The 12885-nt window shown below is 38.8% G+C and overlaps 1 protein-coding gene across 1 annotated transcript; it reads left to right on the top strand.

Annotated features, from left to right (window-relative positions):
• The first annotated feature begins 1555 nt into the window (after positions 1 to 1555).
• LOC122827731 (serine/threonine-protein phosphatase 6 catalytic subunit) lies at positions 1556 to 6810 on the top strand. Its single transcript, XM_044110652.1, has 7 exons — positions 1556 to 1738; positions 3336 to 3431; positions 3569 to 3634; positions 3712 to 3853; positions 3934 to 4013; positions 4134 to 4343; positions 5907 to 6810. Exons 1-7 carry the CDS (start codon positions 1664 to 1666, stop codon positions 6153 to 6155), a joined length of 918 nt encoding a protein of 305 aa, XP_043966587.1. The 5' UTR covers positions 1556 to 1663; the 3' UTR covers positions 6156 to 6810.
• Positions 6811 to 12885: the final 6075 nt, after the last annotated feature.

Here is a 12885-nt window from a genome sequence, read left to right as displayed (position 1 = left end):
CAAAACATTAAACAGCTGTTATTGCGTCATGATAATTACTATGGATGGATGGATGGATGGATGGATGGATGGAAATCTTCTATTAAAGAGATAGGATCTAAATTATTGAAGGGCCAAAGCTGTGACACCAACCTAGTAGTCAAACCTACAGATAAGAATTTCATGATCTGGTGTGTCAAAGATGAATTGTAAATCTAACAGTACAAGTTAAACACATTAATCATAGTCTATTATCAAAAATAGCACAACAAAATGTCAACAAAGCAAACTGAGTGTTGGGTTGAGTTTTAAACTCAGACTTGAGTTTAATGATTATCAAAAAAAATCAGTAAGGAGTTGACAATTTTTCTGTAAACTGTAACCAATATATTGTCTAGTGTGATCAGAAAATCACTTCTTGTGATGGATATATAAAACAAATAACTATTCATAATTCTATTGCTGATTACAATTATTTGACATTGTATCGAAATCTATTGCTGAGATTGATCTCAGTGTCAGATGAAGTAGCTTTAGTTTTATTTTGCATTTGCACAATTACTGATAAATTCAGTTAATCATGAGTTCGACTACTCGTTTATTTCTATTACAGATTGTTTGGTGATGTTATTTTCTGGTTTCAGTATTTAATTTTTCCTGCAGTTGTTATTGGATGTTTCCCAGGTGAAAAGGAATAAGATGGAGACTAACAATGTCAGCATATCAATACAATCTCACACACTTGAATTCCTTCCCTTCTGATTCTTTGCCTGTTCCAACAATCTATTTGACTATGTATTTAAGTCTTACTTTTGTTCTACAAAGACCTTTCTTGTCATATGCCCTGTTTTTATTTATTTATTTATTTAAAATTTTTCCATTAAAAAACCAGTGCACTTGAAATATACATTTGTGAAAACATGGCAAAAAAAATAAACACATCTAGTAGACACAATGAATCACAATGGCTTATACAAAAACATGCAGTGAGAAAATAAAGAAAGTAAGAAAATAAGGTTTATTTCTAAAGCGTTTTATATAGACATAAAATCACAAAATTCTGTACAACAGAAATCAGCCTTTATACCACACAAAACATAAATAAAAGCCTCGGAAAATAAATGTGTTTTTAGTTGCTTTTTAAAAACCTCAACAGTGTCAGTAAGACTGAGTTCCACAACTTTGGGGCCACCGAATGAAAGGCTCGGTCCGCTTTAGTTTTAACCGTGCACGTGGAACAACCAGAATAAAATTGAAAGTTTTGAACGTTCTTCAATTAATGTTTTAATAAGTCTAAGAAGGAGATTTTTGGTCACATCTATGTGTAAAGAATATGAAATTTTACATCATAAGAAGTTAAGAAGCCTATATGATATATATTAATTGAGCTTAATATAAATGTGCTATAGTTTTGCACAAATGACATTTGTCTCCATCAAATATAAATTGATCATGTTTAAATCTCTTTGAGATAAAGTTTTCATTTGTCATATTTATATCTCCTTCTTTACGTTTAGAGGGAATTTGATATGTGAGGTGTTTCTAATTGAACTTTTACTGACAGATTTACATGTTCAGTTTGATCGCGCAGACGGTAGGTGGCGGTAGAGCTCAACAGAAGAGGTGTGTGGAACTCCGCTGGAGCGTCGCAGGAAGCGCGCAAGAGTCAACTCTTCGCGGTACAATGGCGCCGCTAGATTTAGATAAATATGCGGAGATTGCCAAACAGTGTAAATACCTCCCTGAAAATGACCTCAAGGTAAATGTGACGTTTGTGAAACGTGTTTTATACAGACGTGTGATTTAGAATGGCTAGCAGCGCTCTCTCTTTTGTAGTAAACAGGAACAGAGTAAGAAGGGGACGTTAGCTTGTTGTAGCTGATGATGCTAGGCTGCTGTTTTGGACAGGAAGTGAATAGTGTGTAGTCAACAGTTTATCTCACTGAGGAATGTTTAAAAACTGGAGCCAGACAGAACTGGCCCGTTTGCTTCCTCTATCTCTTTTACATTTCAACCCTTTCTATCTATCACGCTCGAGCGGTAATAATAATCTGATCCGTTAGCCCACCTGCCATGATCATATTTTTAGCACTACAGAACGTCACATACGATGGAAGCAACAACACTGATAAACAGTGCCTTCCAAAGATATTCATTCCTCTTGAAGTTTTCCACATTATTGCCATTCATTTTAATAAAATAGCTCAGGCTTATTGGAATAGAAGCGTTGGTAAACAAATATTCCATCCTGGCGGTGGATGCTCAATTAAAGTCCATTAGCTCCGGACGTTGGGCCATTTTAACACACGGATATCTTCTGATCCATTGTAATTCTGGCTATGTGTTTAAGCTTTTTTGTCTTATATTGCAAAGGGAAGTTCCTCCCCACTTAAGCTTTGATCAATTTAGTTTGGGTTGCAGTAGAACTATCGCTGCTCTGTTAACATTTGTTTTTCTTTTTATGTTGTCCATATGTGCTGTTTTTTGTATCTTGCATTTGGACACACACACTGTCTGATTTCAAAAATCTCAGGATTTGCATGTTATACTGCACAGGTTCGATATCATTATGTCACACTGTACACAGTAAGGTTTAACTGAAGCCAGAGCGTGAATTATCCTTGTCACTAACATCTATAAGTAAAACTTTATCTATAGAGCACCTTTCAAGATAAGAATAACAAAGTCCTTCAAGAAACAAAATAACAAATGTATAAAACAAAAAAGAGAGATTTAAAAATATATGATTTTAACTGGCCTTTAAAGAAAGCCACTGAATCTGCTGATCTGAGAGTAAGAGGAAGGGAGTTCCAAAGACTTGGCACTGCCAAAGAAAAGACTCTGCTTCCTTTAGCTTTTCCATTTTGTATGGAGGACAGTCAGCAGGGCTCGATCATCGATCCTCAAGACCACAATGGATGTATGGATGTAAACGTTCTGAAATGTAAAGTGGTGTCTGTCCATGCAGAGCTCACCAAGTCAAAACCAAAATCTTGAAATCCACCCGATAATCAATCGGAGCCAATATAGTTGCTTTAGAAGTGGAATTACATGACAACATTTTGAAAATCCAGTTTGGAGTCTAATAGCAGCATTCATTTAATTCATTCATTCACGTCATTCAGGTGTGTTAAAACAGGGACAGAAGTAAAATATGAAGGATAACGTCCCCTGAGAGTCTGGACACCACTGCCCTTCAGGTGCTTAAATTGCCGGATTTATTTTAGCCAAAAACAATAAACCTTAACATGGAATTGTGACAAGCAGTTCCTTTTCTCTCTAGAGTTTGTCCATCTGAACCTGGACATGTTGATCAGCTGCAGGCCTTTCTCTCTGACCGTGCTTCTTTTCCATAGAGGTTATGTGACTATGTGTGTGATCTTCTGCTGGAGGAGTCCAACGTTCAGCCCGTTTCTACACCAGTGACTGTATGTGGAGACATTCACGGACAGGTAAGAAACTTTCTGTAAATTCATCAGGATGGGTTTTTACATTTGTTCTGCGCTGTAAAAAAAAAAAAAAAATTCTGGTTGTGTTTTGTGCAAATAAAATATAAGGTCCAAACTAATTTCTCCTCTGCTTGTGTCAGTTTTATGACCTGTGTGAGCTGTTCCGAACTGGCGGCCAGGTTCCAGACACCAATTACATCTTCATGGTTTGTTGGTTTCTGTCTGACTGAATGTGAGAGTCGTGGTGTTTGGAGTGTGTGTGACCAGCCTCTGTTGTCTCCAGGGGGATTTTGTTGACCGAGGATATTATAGCTTGGAGACCTTCACCTACCTGTTGGTGCTGAAAGCCAAGTGGCCCGACCGCATCACACTTCTGCGTGGGAACCATGAGAGCAGGCAGATTACGCAAGTCTATGGCTTTTATGGTGAGGCTAGTGTAGTAGAAAATGCCAAGCTGTGGCTGCCCACACCACTAAACTCTGTTGGAATATCTCATGTTTCACAGACGAGTGCCAAACCAAATACGGGAATGCAAATGCCTGGCGGTACTGCACTAAAGTATTCGACATGCTAACAGTTGCAGCTGTAAGTATGGAATATGTCATGTTTGTTTTCATGAAAAATTCATTTTGGATAAACCTAAACAGCTTCATCACATCCAGCTGAAAAGGAAGCGTGATTGTGTTTCCTGTCCTTGTCTGTCAGCTGATGGACGAGCAGATTCTGTGTGTCCACGGCGGCCTCTCTCCAGACATAAAGACCCTCGATCAAATTCGAACCATCGAGCGAAATCAGGAGATCCCTCATAAAGGAGCTTTTTGTGACCTGGTTTGGTCGGATCCTGAAGACGTAGACACCTGGGCCATCAGCCCCAGAGGAGCCGGCTGGCTCTTTGGTGCTAAAGTTACAAATGAGGTAGGTGGTGGAAAACATTACATGAACTGAATGGGTCAAATGCTTATCAATCTTTGATAAATCATGTAGTTGGACAACAAAGACACAACAATAAGAACTGTAAGATAGAAGGCCTATTCAGCCCAATAGTGAGTTAATAAGGATACAACATAAGACTTGTCCTTATGTTCTTGTCTCAAATCTTGAGAAGATCTCATCAAATCTCTCCTTTTTAAGGGAATGTTTATTTTATCTGCAAGTATCACAATAGAAATGGTTGATGGAAACGACAAAATTGGAATAACTTCTTCAACTTTGCAGAAAAAAGATTTTATGCTCACTTTAAGTACATTCTTTTCTTCTTTTTCTGAAAAAGACTTCATGAGTTAAATATGAGAAAGAAACAATATAACAGATATTGGTCAGAACATTTGCCACATGTTCTGATGTAGCGAACATTTTACTGTTGTTCCTGCCTTGTGTACCTCTTTGTATATCCTGGTTGATTCGCTCCAAACCAGTAGATGGAAACACGGCTAATTTGCATTTTCTTTTTTGTGACATTTTAAGCATTTTCTCAAAATTTGCATGGCAGTTGGACGGAAACATATATATCTGTTGACAGTATAACACTCCTCTTCCTCCTCCCAGTGTTCACCTTGTCATCTGCAGAAGTAGTCAAAAACAACCAAACAGAGCCAAGAGGAAGGTCTTAGCGCTGTCAATCAAGCTCGGGCATGTGTTGCTCAATGTGCTGATGGCAGAGAAATGACTTAACGTTACAAGAAAACTGTTTATCCGCTGTCATTGGTGGCCATGTTAACTAGCCTGAGGAATAATGACGAGCTCCATTGTGGTGAACCACTTGTAGTGTAGCAGAGAGAAAAAGGGAGGGTGTGAGCAGCGCATACATAGGGGGTGATTGACAGTGCTAAGACCCTCCTCCTGGCTCTGTTTGGTTGTTTCTGACCAAGCTGTGTTTTTCTATAGGAGTGAAACCACAGGGGAGAGGCAGAGGAGCTCTTTTCTTTTTTCTTTTTAAAACAAATGATCTGTGCTGTTATTGTCATGACGTAGTAACAGTTTTGTAAAAAACATATATTTTTTTAAAAGCTAAGATAAATATTGTTTATTCATTACTATTGAAACTAAGGTAGTGGAATTTCTGAAATGAATGGATGGTAATAACCAGGGTTCAGAAAACTGAAGAGTTAAAATAGGCTAAGTGTTCTGCAGTGGGGTTACTGAGAGCTGTCTATGCTGCTGTAAAGTGAGTGAAAGAACTCGGTACTGAATCCTTTAGTTATGGAAGACGGAAAAGAAGCCAGCTGCAAGTGTGGAAGTAGAGAAGAAATATTGTGAAATCATAATTAATAAATGTTGCCTTTACCACATGAACTGACTTTCTCTATGTTGTGCTGACAAGATGAAAGCCTTTCAACCCTTATATGTGTGCATTGTAATCTGTCAAAATGACAGACGGCCTTCGGATTTTTCCGTCAGTTTTAAAAATATATATATAGTCCAGGACAGAAACTATTCAGCTAACATTTCCTGCTTTTCTATCTCTCTCTCTCTCTGCAGTTTGTTCACATCAACAGCCTGAAGCTCATCTGCAGGGCACATCAACTCGTCCACGAAGGCTACAAGTTCATGTTTGACGAGAAGCTGGTCACTGTGTGGTCGGCTCCCAATTACTGCTACCGCTGCGGCAACATCGCATCCATCATGGTCTTCAAAGACGTAAACACAAGGGAGCCAAAGCTGTTCAGAGCAGTGCCTGACTCCGAAAGAGTCATCCCTCCCCGAACAACAACCCCTTACTTCCTGTAGACGCCGTTCAGATGAAGCAGCTTGTTCAGTAGGCAGAGGCACAGCACTCGTGAACCCATGTAAACGTTAGTGTATTTGGGTGTGTTAAGAAAGCACTTCTTGGTGCCAGCTGTCAGTTTTTATTCCCACTCTGTGATGCATTTGATGCTGTTATTCTGCAGCTTAAGTTTCACCTAGAAACCACAGCAAAGGAGGGTTGCTGAGCATCACTGCTGTATTAGAGGAAGGACTCCAATCAACTGACAATGTAAAATCATATTTATAAAGCTTCATTCTTTTACATTATAAAGAAGCAGATTGCACATGCAGCAATGTATAGATTGTTTTGATGTTATTTTGTTATGGTGATGTATTTAGCTGGATGTATAAAAGCACTGCACACAATTCAAAGCTCTGTATCCTGACATGTCTCACTTCCAGGTTGTCATCATATAACCCCATGAATAAACTGTATACCTGAGAGTTGATATTTAAAAAAAAAAAAAGCTCATCTCCTTTACGTTTTGTCTAAGCTGTGGTAACAGTCTGCAATTTCAAAATGTAAAGTCAGTTCATTGTGGATATTATTTCTGTCTGTATTTAACTAAACCCTGTTGAAAGGTTTTACACCATACGATGTTGTTAAGGGTTCTAAATAATAGATATTATCTCATGATGTCAGCCTGAATCAGCCTTTTCATTCAGAATATTACCAAAGGTGTGCTGGGATAAAGCACACCTTTGGTAATATGAGAAATGACCTTTTTAAGGTCATTTCTCGGCGTGTCTGATTTGAATCTGGATTATTACCCCAGAACCATAATTTTGTTTTCTTTTTTGATTCAGATGTTGACTTTGTGTATAACCACAGATTTTCCCTTGATATCCAGCTAATAAGCAGAATTCACTTTTCCATCATTTATTAGAAGTCAGCCAGATCCTGAAGGAACAAAGTAGCTCCAGACTGTAACAAGTCCTGTCATGTTGTGATTAGCAGCTAGAATGATAGCTTTAGAGATGCTGCCTTCATTTTAGATTTAACAATTTCACACCTTCAGCTTTTGTCTCATCAGTCCACTGAATATTTTCCTTAGGATCTGATATTCTGATATATATATATATAGAGAGAGAGAGAGAGAGAAATGTGTAGTGGACCTTTGAGTTCTGCATAGTGAAAATGTACTCTCTTCCATGGATGCTATTTTATGCACAAAATAAAATGGCATACTCTGATCATGAGGATTGGTAGTAAACTAGGACTGAGGTGTCTGGCCCAGAGGTACATTGACGTGCAGGAGAAGAAACGAATCAAATCCATAACTTTTCTGATTACAAGAGAACACTTGGTTCCATGTTTTCGCCATGTGTGGATAATGAAACTCTCACTGTGGTTCTTTGCAGTCACAATCCTAAGAAAATGCCTTTGTGGCCATTTTTAAAGTTCTAGATAATATATAGCTATTATTATTGAATGCGATTCCCTGCTACTCCATAGCACTCTATAGGATTCCAGAAAGTCAGTGGGATTTAATAAAGACTTTTGGGAATTGTCCCCATGATGTCAAGCAAGGAAGCAGTCAGCATGAAGCCTTACATATTCACTAAGTAAGAATAAGTGATTATTCATATTTTTAAGTAATGCAAATATCTAGTTGTAATATTCTTGGTGTGCAATCTGTTAATGAAGCCACTTGACTGATCTTTGTGTGTTGAGCTGTTTTTAATAGCAGCCAAAAATAAAAAGCAGGATGGAGACACAATGGAAGTATTGACTCTGCAAGCTGGAAATTGTTAGTGTATGTCGTAAACATGTAATAATTTATTTTAATTTATGAACGCTTCAATACATCAAGGTTAACAATGTTGAAATGTTGAAATCAAAACCTATTGTGTTTAAATATGCCAAATTGTTTTTTTTATTGAACTTTATTTTTTTTCACATATCCCCTTTCCTGTTGTGCCTGCAAATGTATGAAATTCACTTATCAATAACTCTGATCATCACAGCACATTTATCAACTTAAATTCACAAATCTAGATGTATACACATGCATTTTTTAATTGAGAGTAGTCTTATCTCATACATAACTCCTTGTGTTGCCATAGCAACTAAAACAAACAAAAACCTGACACGGGTTGTTTGACATCATCATGTCATCAATGTTCTCATCGATGATGTCATAAAGGTTCAAATGATTGTGATTATCATTCCAAATACAAGAATTCTCAGTTTGCTTTACAACTTGGTTGGAGGTACAACACTTTGAGAGAGAGTCGATTTCAAACAGGGATTTTAGAAACCATTGCAACTGCTGTCAAAATGATTTTTTCTATCGGTTGGGGCATTGGATATATTGTCACCAAAGGAATAGAGAAGTTGCTGGGACATCAGATTACAGATGAAGACATTTCAGCAAAGCCCTCACTAGACAAAAATTCAAAACACTTTGATTCTGACGTTGTCACAGAAGATGAAAAACACAGTGGCATTTCAGCGAAGAGCTCAGATGATCTCAAATTTAAGTATTTTGGATTTGACGAATTCGTCGAAGACTGTATGAAACCAAAGGATGTTTCAGCAGAGACCTCGCCTGCCAAAACCTCAAAACCCCTTGATTTTGACATCGTCACCAAAGATGACGTAAAACACAGTGCCAATTCAGAAGAAAGCTCAGCTGAAGACGAACAATTTAAGTACTTTGGATTTGACGTTTTTGTCGACAATTATGTACAACACAAGGATGTTTCAGGAGAGAGCTCGTCTGATGAAAAGTCCAAATATTTTGGTTTTGACATTGTGGCTGAAGATGATACAAAAGACAATGGATTTTCAGGAGAATTGGAAGAGGATTCTCCTGAAATTAAAGTTGAGGAAGTTACCATTAATACTGATTTGATAGTTAAGACGTCTGGAGACACTGCTGCTATGGAAAGCGTCTGTCTGCCTGCTAATGAAATGGAGCTGGAATTTGAAGCCAACTCTGGGTTTGATTTTGTTGATGTTCCTTATGAACAAATGGATCCAGCAGTGAAAGAAAGCTGTGAAAGTCAGGAAAATCTAATGACTTTTGTAAAAGACTCTGAAAATTCATCAACAGAGGAAGCCTCTTCCGTCGACGAGAACTCAAAGGATGGAATTCAAAACCACACAGGCCATTTTGACAACCTGGACTCTAAAGAGATGAATGCTTCATCTAAGGAAGTTGAGTTTGGAAATGCAGCAAATGTTGTGTCACATTTTGATGACGTCTCTGAGTATTCTTCATCAGAAGAATGGTCTTCAGAAGAAGAAACTTCAAACAATGATTCTGAAATTGATCCTAACCATTTTGACAGCATTTGTGCTAAAGACATTCACGCTTCCTCTGAGGATGAGGAAGTTTGTTCTGGAAGCCCAAATGCTGCGAATATGTGGACAGATTTTGGAGAAGTGTATGAGTATTCTTCGTCAGAGGACTCATCTTCTGAAGAAGAAAACTCAGAAGATGGAAATCAGGATGACACTGATCGTTTAGACTGCATGGATGTAAATATTTTTCCAGCCATGTACTTCTGTAAATTCTCCAACTCGTTTTTTAACTGTTGGATGAATTCCACAACACAAAGTATAATGAACTTGTCTGTTGTCAGAAGGCTGGTGGCTCAGTTTCCGGAGGAGATTTCTGATATTTTTGCAGAGACACCATTATTTGCACAGTGTTTTTTAAGAGCAATGTACCATCCAGGCAGAGATTTTCCACCGCATGAAGTCTTTGCTGTTCAGAATGAACTGGTTGACATACTAAAGATTAGAGATGTAAAACATCAGGACAAGCCAGGAATCCTTTTGTTTTACATGTCACACTGTCTGGCCCAGTATGGCATCTCCACAGTCTCTAAGCTATATACAGCTGACTACTGTCAACAATGTCAGATGTCTTTACAAACTATTCGTACCCTTGGTCCCGTCATTCCTCTACCAAAGGAACAACAAAATGACACGACATCAACTCTGTTGGAGTGTTATTGGAGTAGAATTTCGGAAAGCTGCGACACCTGCAAGTCCAACAAAAAGAGCAATTGTTTTCTCAATAACACTGATGTGATGATCCTGATACTGCCATGGCCAGACAGTCCGGACGATATAAGACATCCTGTGATACCTAACAGAGTCCTAGAAGTACCTGTAAAATGCGGAACTCAGACATATCATCTCTCCTCCGTCATTTGCTGGAGGCAGGCAACTACTTCTGACACCAGCAGCCTTTACACTTATCTGATGTGCGGAGAACTGGTGTTTAAGGCAGAGGATGAGCGGGTGTCACTGTCAAATATTGACTGTGGAGCTGACATTTGCAGCAATGGGTACATCTATATCTATGAAAAAACTACAGAAGGACAGGACGAATACAGTGTAGGACGCAAAGTGACAACTGACCAACATGAAAGATAGTGCTTCAGACACATTTTGGAGGAAGTGTGTGGAACATGGCCCACACATGTGTCCCTGCCTCCATTATCAAGGAGTTGTGGCCACAAAATTTTCAGTTAATTTTTTTATGGGGAACTCTAGAATCAACTCGAGGGCACCAGAAGGGAGGGAAGCTGTCCACGGCAGTGAAAGCAGGAACAACAGAAGAGGTCCGGCGGGCAACGTCCATGGCGCTAAAGGCGGAACCCACGGGGAAGGTCTGGAGGACGTTGCAGGGGCCGGGCGCCTGGAGGCGGGTCCGGCGGAAGTCGACGGTGCCAAGGGTGACGACAAGGAGTCTCGGGGGGCCTTGGGAGGAGCACTAGAAGGCTGGGACTCGGGAGGAGCACTAGGGGGCGGAGACTCAGAGGAACCACTAAGGAGTGACGAGGGAACACTGGGGACGCTGGGGAGCAACGAGGGAACACCGGGGACGCTGGGGAGCGACGAGGGAACACCGGGGACGCTGGGGAGCGACGAGGGATCACCGGGGACGCTGGGGAGCGACGAGGGAACACCGGGGACGCTGGGGAGCGACGAGGGAACACTGGGGACGCTGGGGAGCGACGAGGGAACACCGGGGAGGCTGGGGAGCGACGAGGGAACACTGGGGAGGCTGGGAAATTATAAATATTATAAAAGAAGACATATTATATTATTATATTTATAATAATATTATAAATATTATAAAAGACATATTATATTATTATAATAATATTATAAATATTATAAAAGAAGACATATTATATTATTATAATAATATTATAAATATTATAAAAGATGGCGTATCTGAAAAGAAATATAGTAATACGTACCTTTACTTTCTTTCAAATTTCTTTCTCTGAATCTTGCATCTGGTCCCATAGAAATGAATACTATTTTCTTTGACTCCCCCTAGTGGTCTGGAGCACTTCCGTTTTCAACACTTTTTGTTTGCTGCATTTCATTCGGGGGTGTTTTCTTTTTTGTTTGCTGCATTTCATTCGGGGGTGTTTTCTTTTTTGTTTGCTGCATTTCATTCGGGGGTGTCTTCTTTTTTGTTTGCTGCATTTCATTCGGGGGTGTCTTCTTTTTTGTTTGCGTCTCTCTTTTTGTTTGCTGAATTTCATTCGGGGGTGTCTTCTTTTTTGTTTGCTGCATTTTATTTGCTTTTTGTTTGCCGCATTTAATTTGTACGCATCTTTTTTTTGTTTGCATGTTTTCTCTTTTGCTGCGCATTTGCACCTGTCGGCCACCGTAATAAACTATTAAAAGACTGACTTTTAAAAAATATATAGAATATACTTAACTTCATTTAAAAAACCAGCAGAGGCTGCATTGTCAGAAAGCAGTTCACAGTTGCTTAAATGTGCACTGTTACACAATACATCACAATAACAGTGCAAGTGTGATAATGTACTACATGGTAGACATTCATATCAATAAATATTGTTATATCAGATGCATTTCCTACATCAGAAGAACTTTTATTCCATTCGTCAAACAAAATCAGTGAGATCCATCTTGTGGAAGCTGAACTGTAAAGAATAAGACAGACAATGTGGAAGGTCATGAGATGGTCAGGAAGTTATCTACATTTTCAAATCGACAGGAAGGCTGACAAATTAAGCTGAAGTGACAATGTCCAAATGCATAAAATAATTGGCATAAAGCAACATTAAGTTGATAATTTGTTTTAAAAAAATCAATTACACTGAAGTGATAATAGAAGCTGCATAAAGAATGAGCAGGACTGGCTTCACTTCAGGTTTTTGGATTGTTTATGGCAAAAGCAGTCAGTCAGTCTTCACTAATTCAAAAGATTGCGTACTGTATTGAGACCCTGCCAGTGTCCCCAAGGAGACGATGAAATACAACATGTCATAACAATCTTTTTAGTCATTTTGTTGGTGGACAATAAAGACAATAAAATAATAAACATTTGGTAAAATGCTTACCTAGTTGGAAGTCCTCCATTCAAATTCAGCGAGTCGTTTGAGGAAGGTGTTGATCCGGGAGTTGACACTGACTACTTTCCTCTTGACAAGACTTCCCGTCTTGCAGCTTGTACTGACTTTGGCTATGCATTTGGTACCAACATCTGGATTGATTCTCACAAAGAATCTTTTAACAGAAATAAAATATATTAATTGTATTTTTTAAAATGACATACAATACAGCAATCAGCTATGGTTCTTCATCATCAGTCAAACTGTCATTAAATTTAATTCATACATGGCTTGGTGTAGAGTACTTACCGTTGTATCATCTCCAGTGTGGTGGATGCTGACTCCTGATACTCCAGATTGAAGACATAATATG

Source organism: Gambusia affinis, linkage group LG03 (genome assembly GCF_019740435.1).
Source record: "Gambusia affinis linkage group LG03, SWU_Gaff_1.0, whole genome shotgun sequence".
In the NCBI taxonomy this organism is placed as follows: Eukaryota; Metazoa; Chordata; class Actinopteri; order Cyprinodontiformes; family Poeciliidae; genus Gambusia; species Gambusia affinis.
Note: the sequence above shows the minus strand (reverse complement) of the source record. Positions and strands in the feature narration are given on the sequence as shown.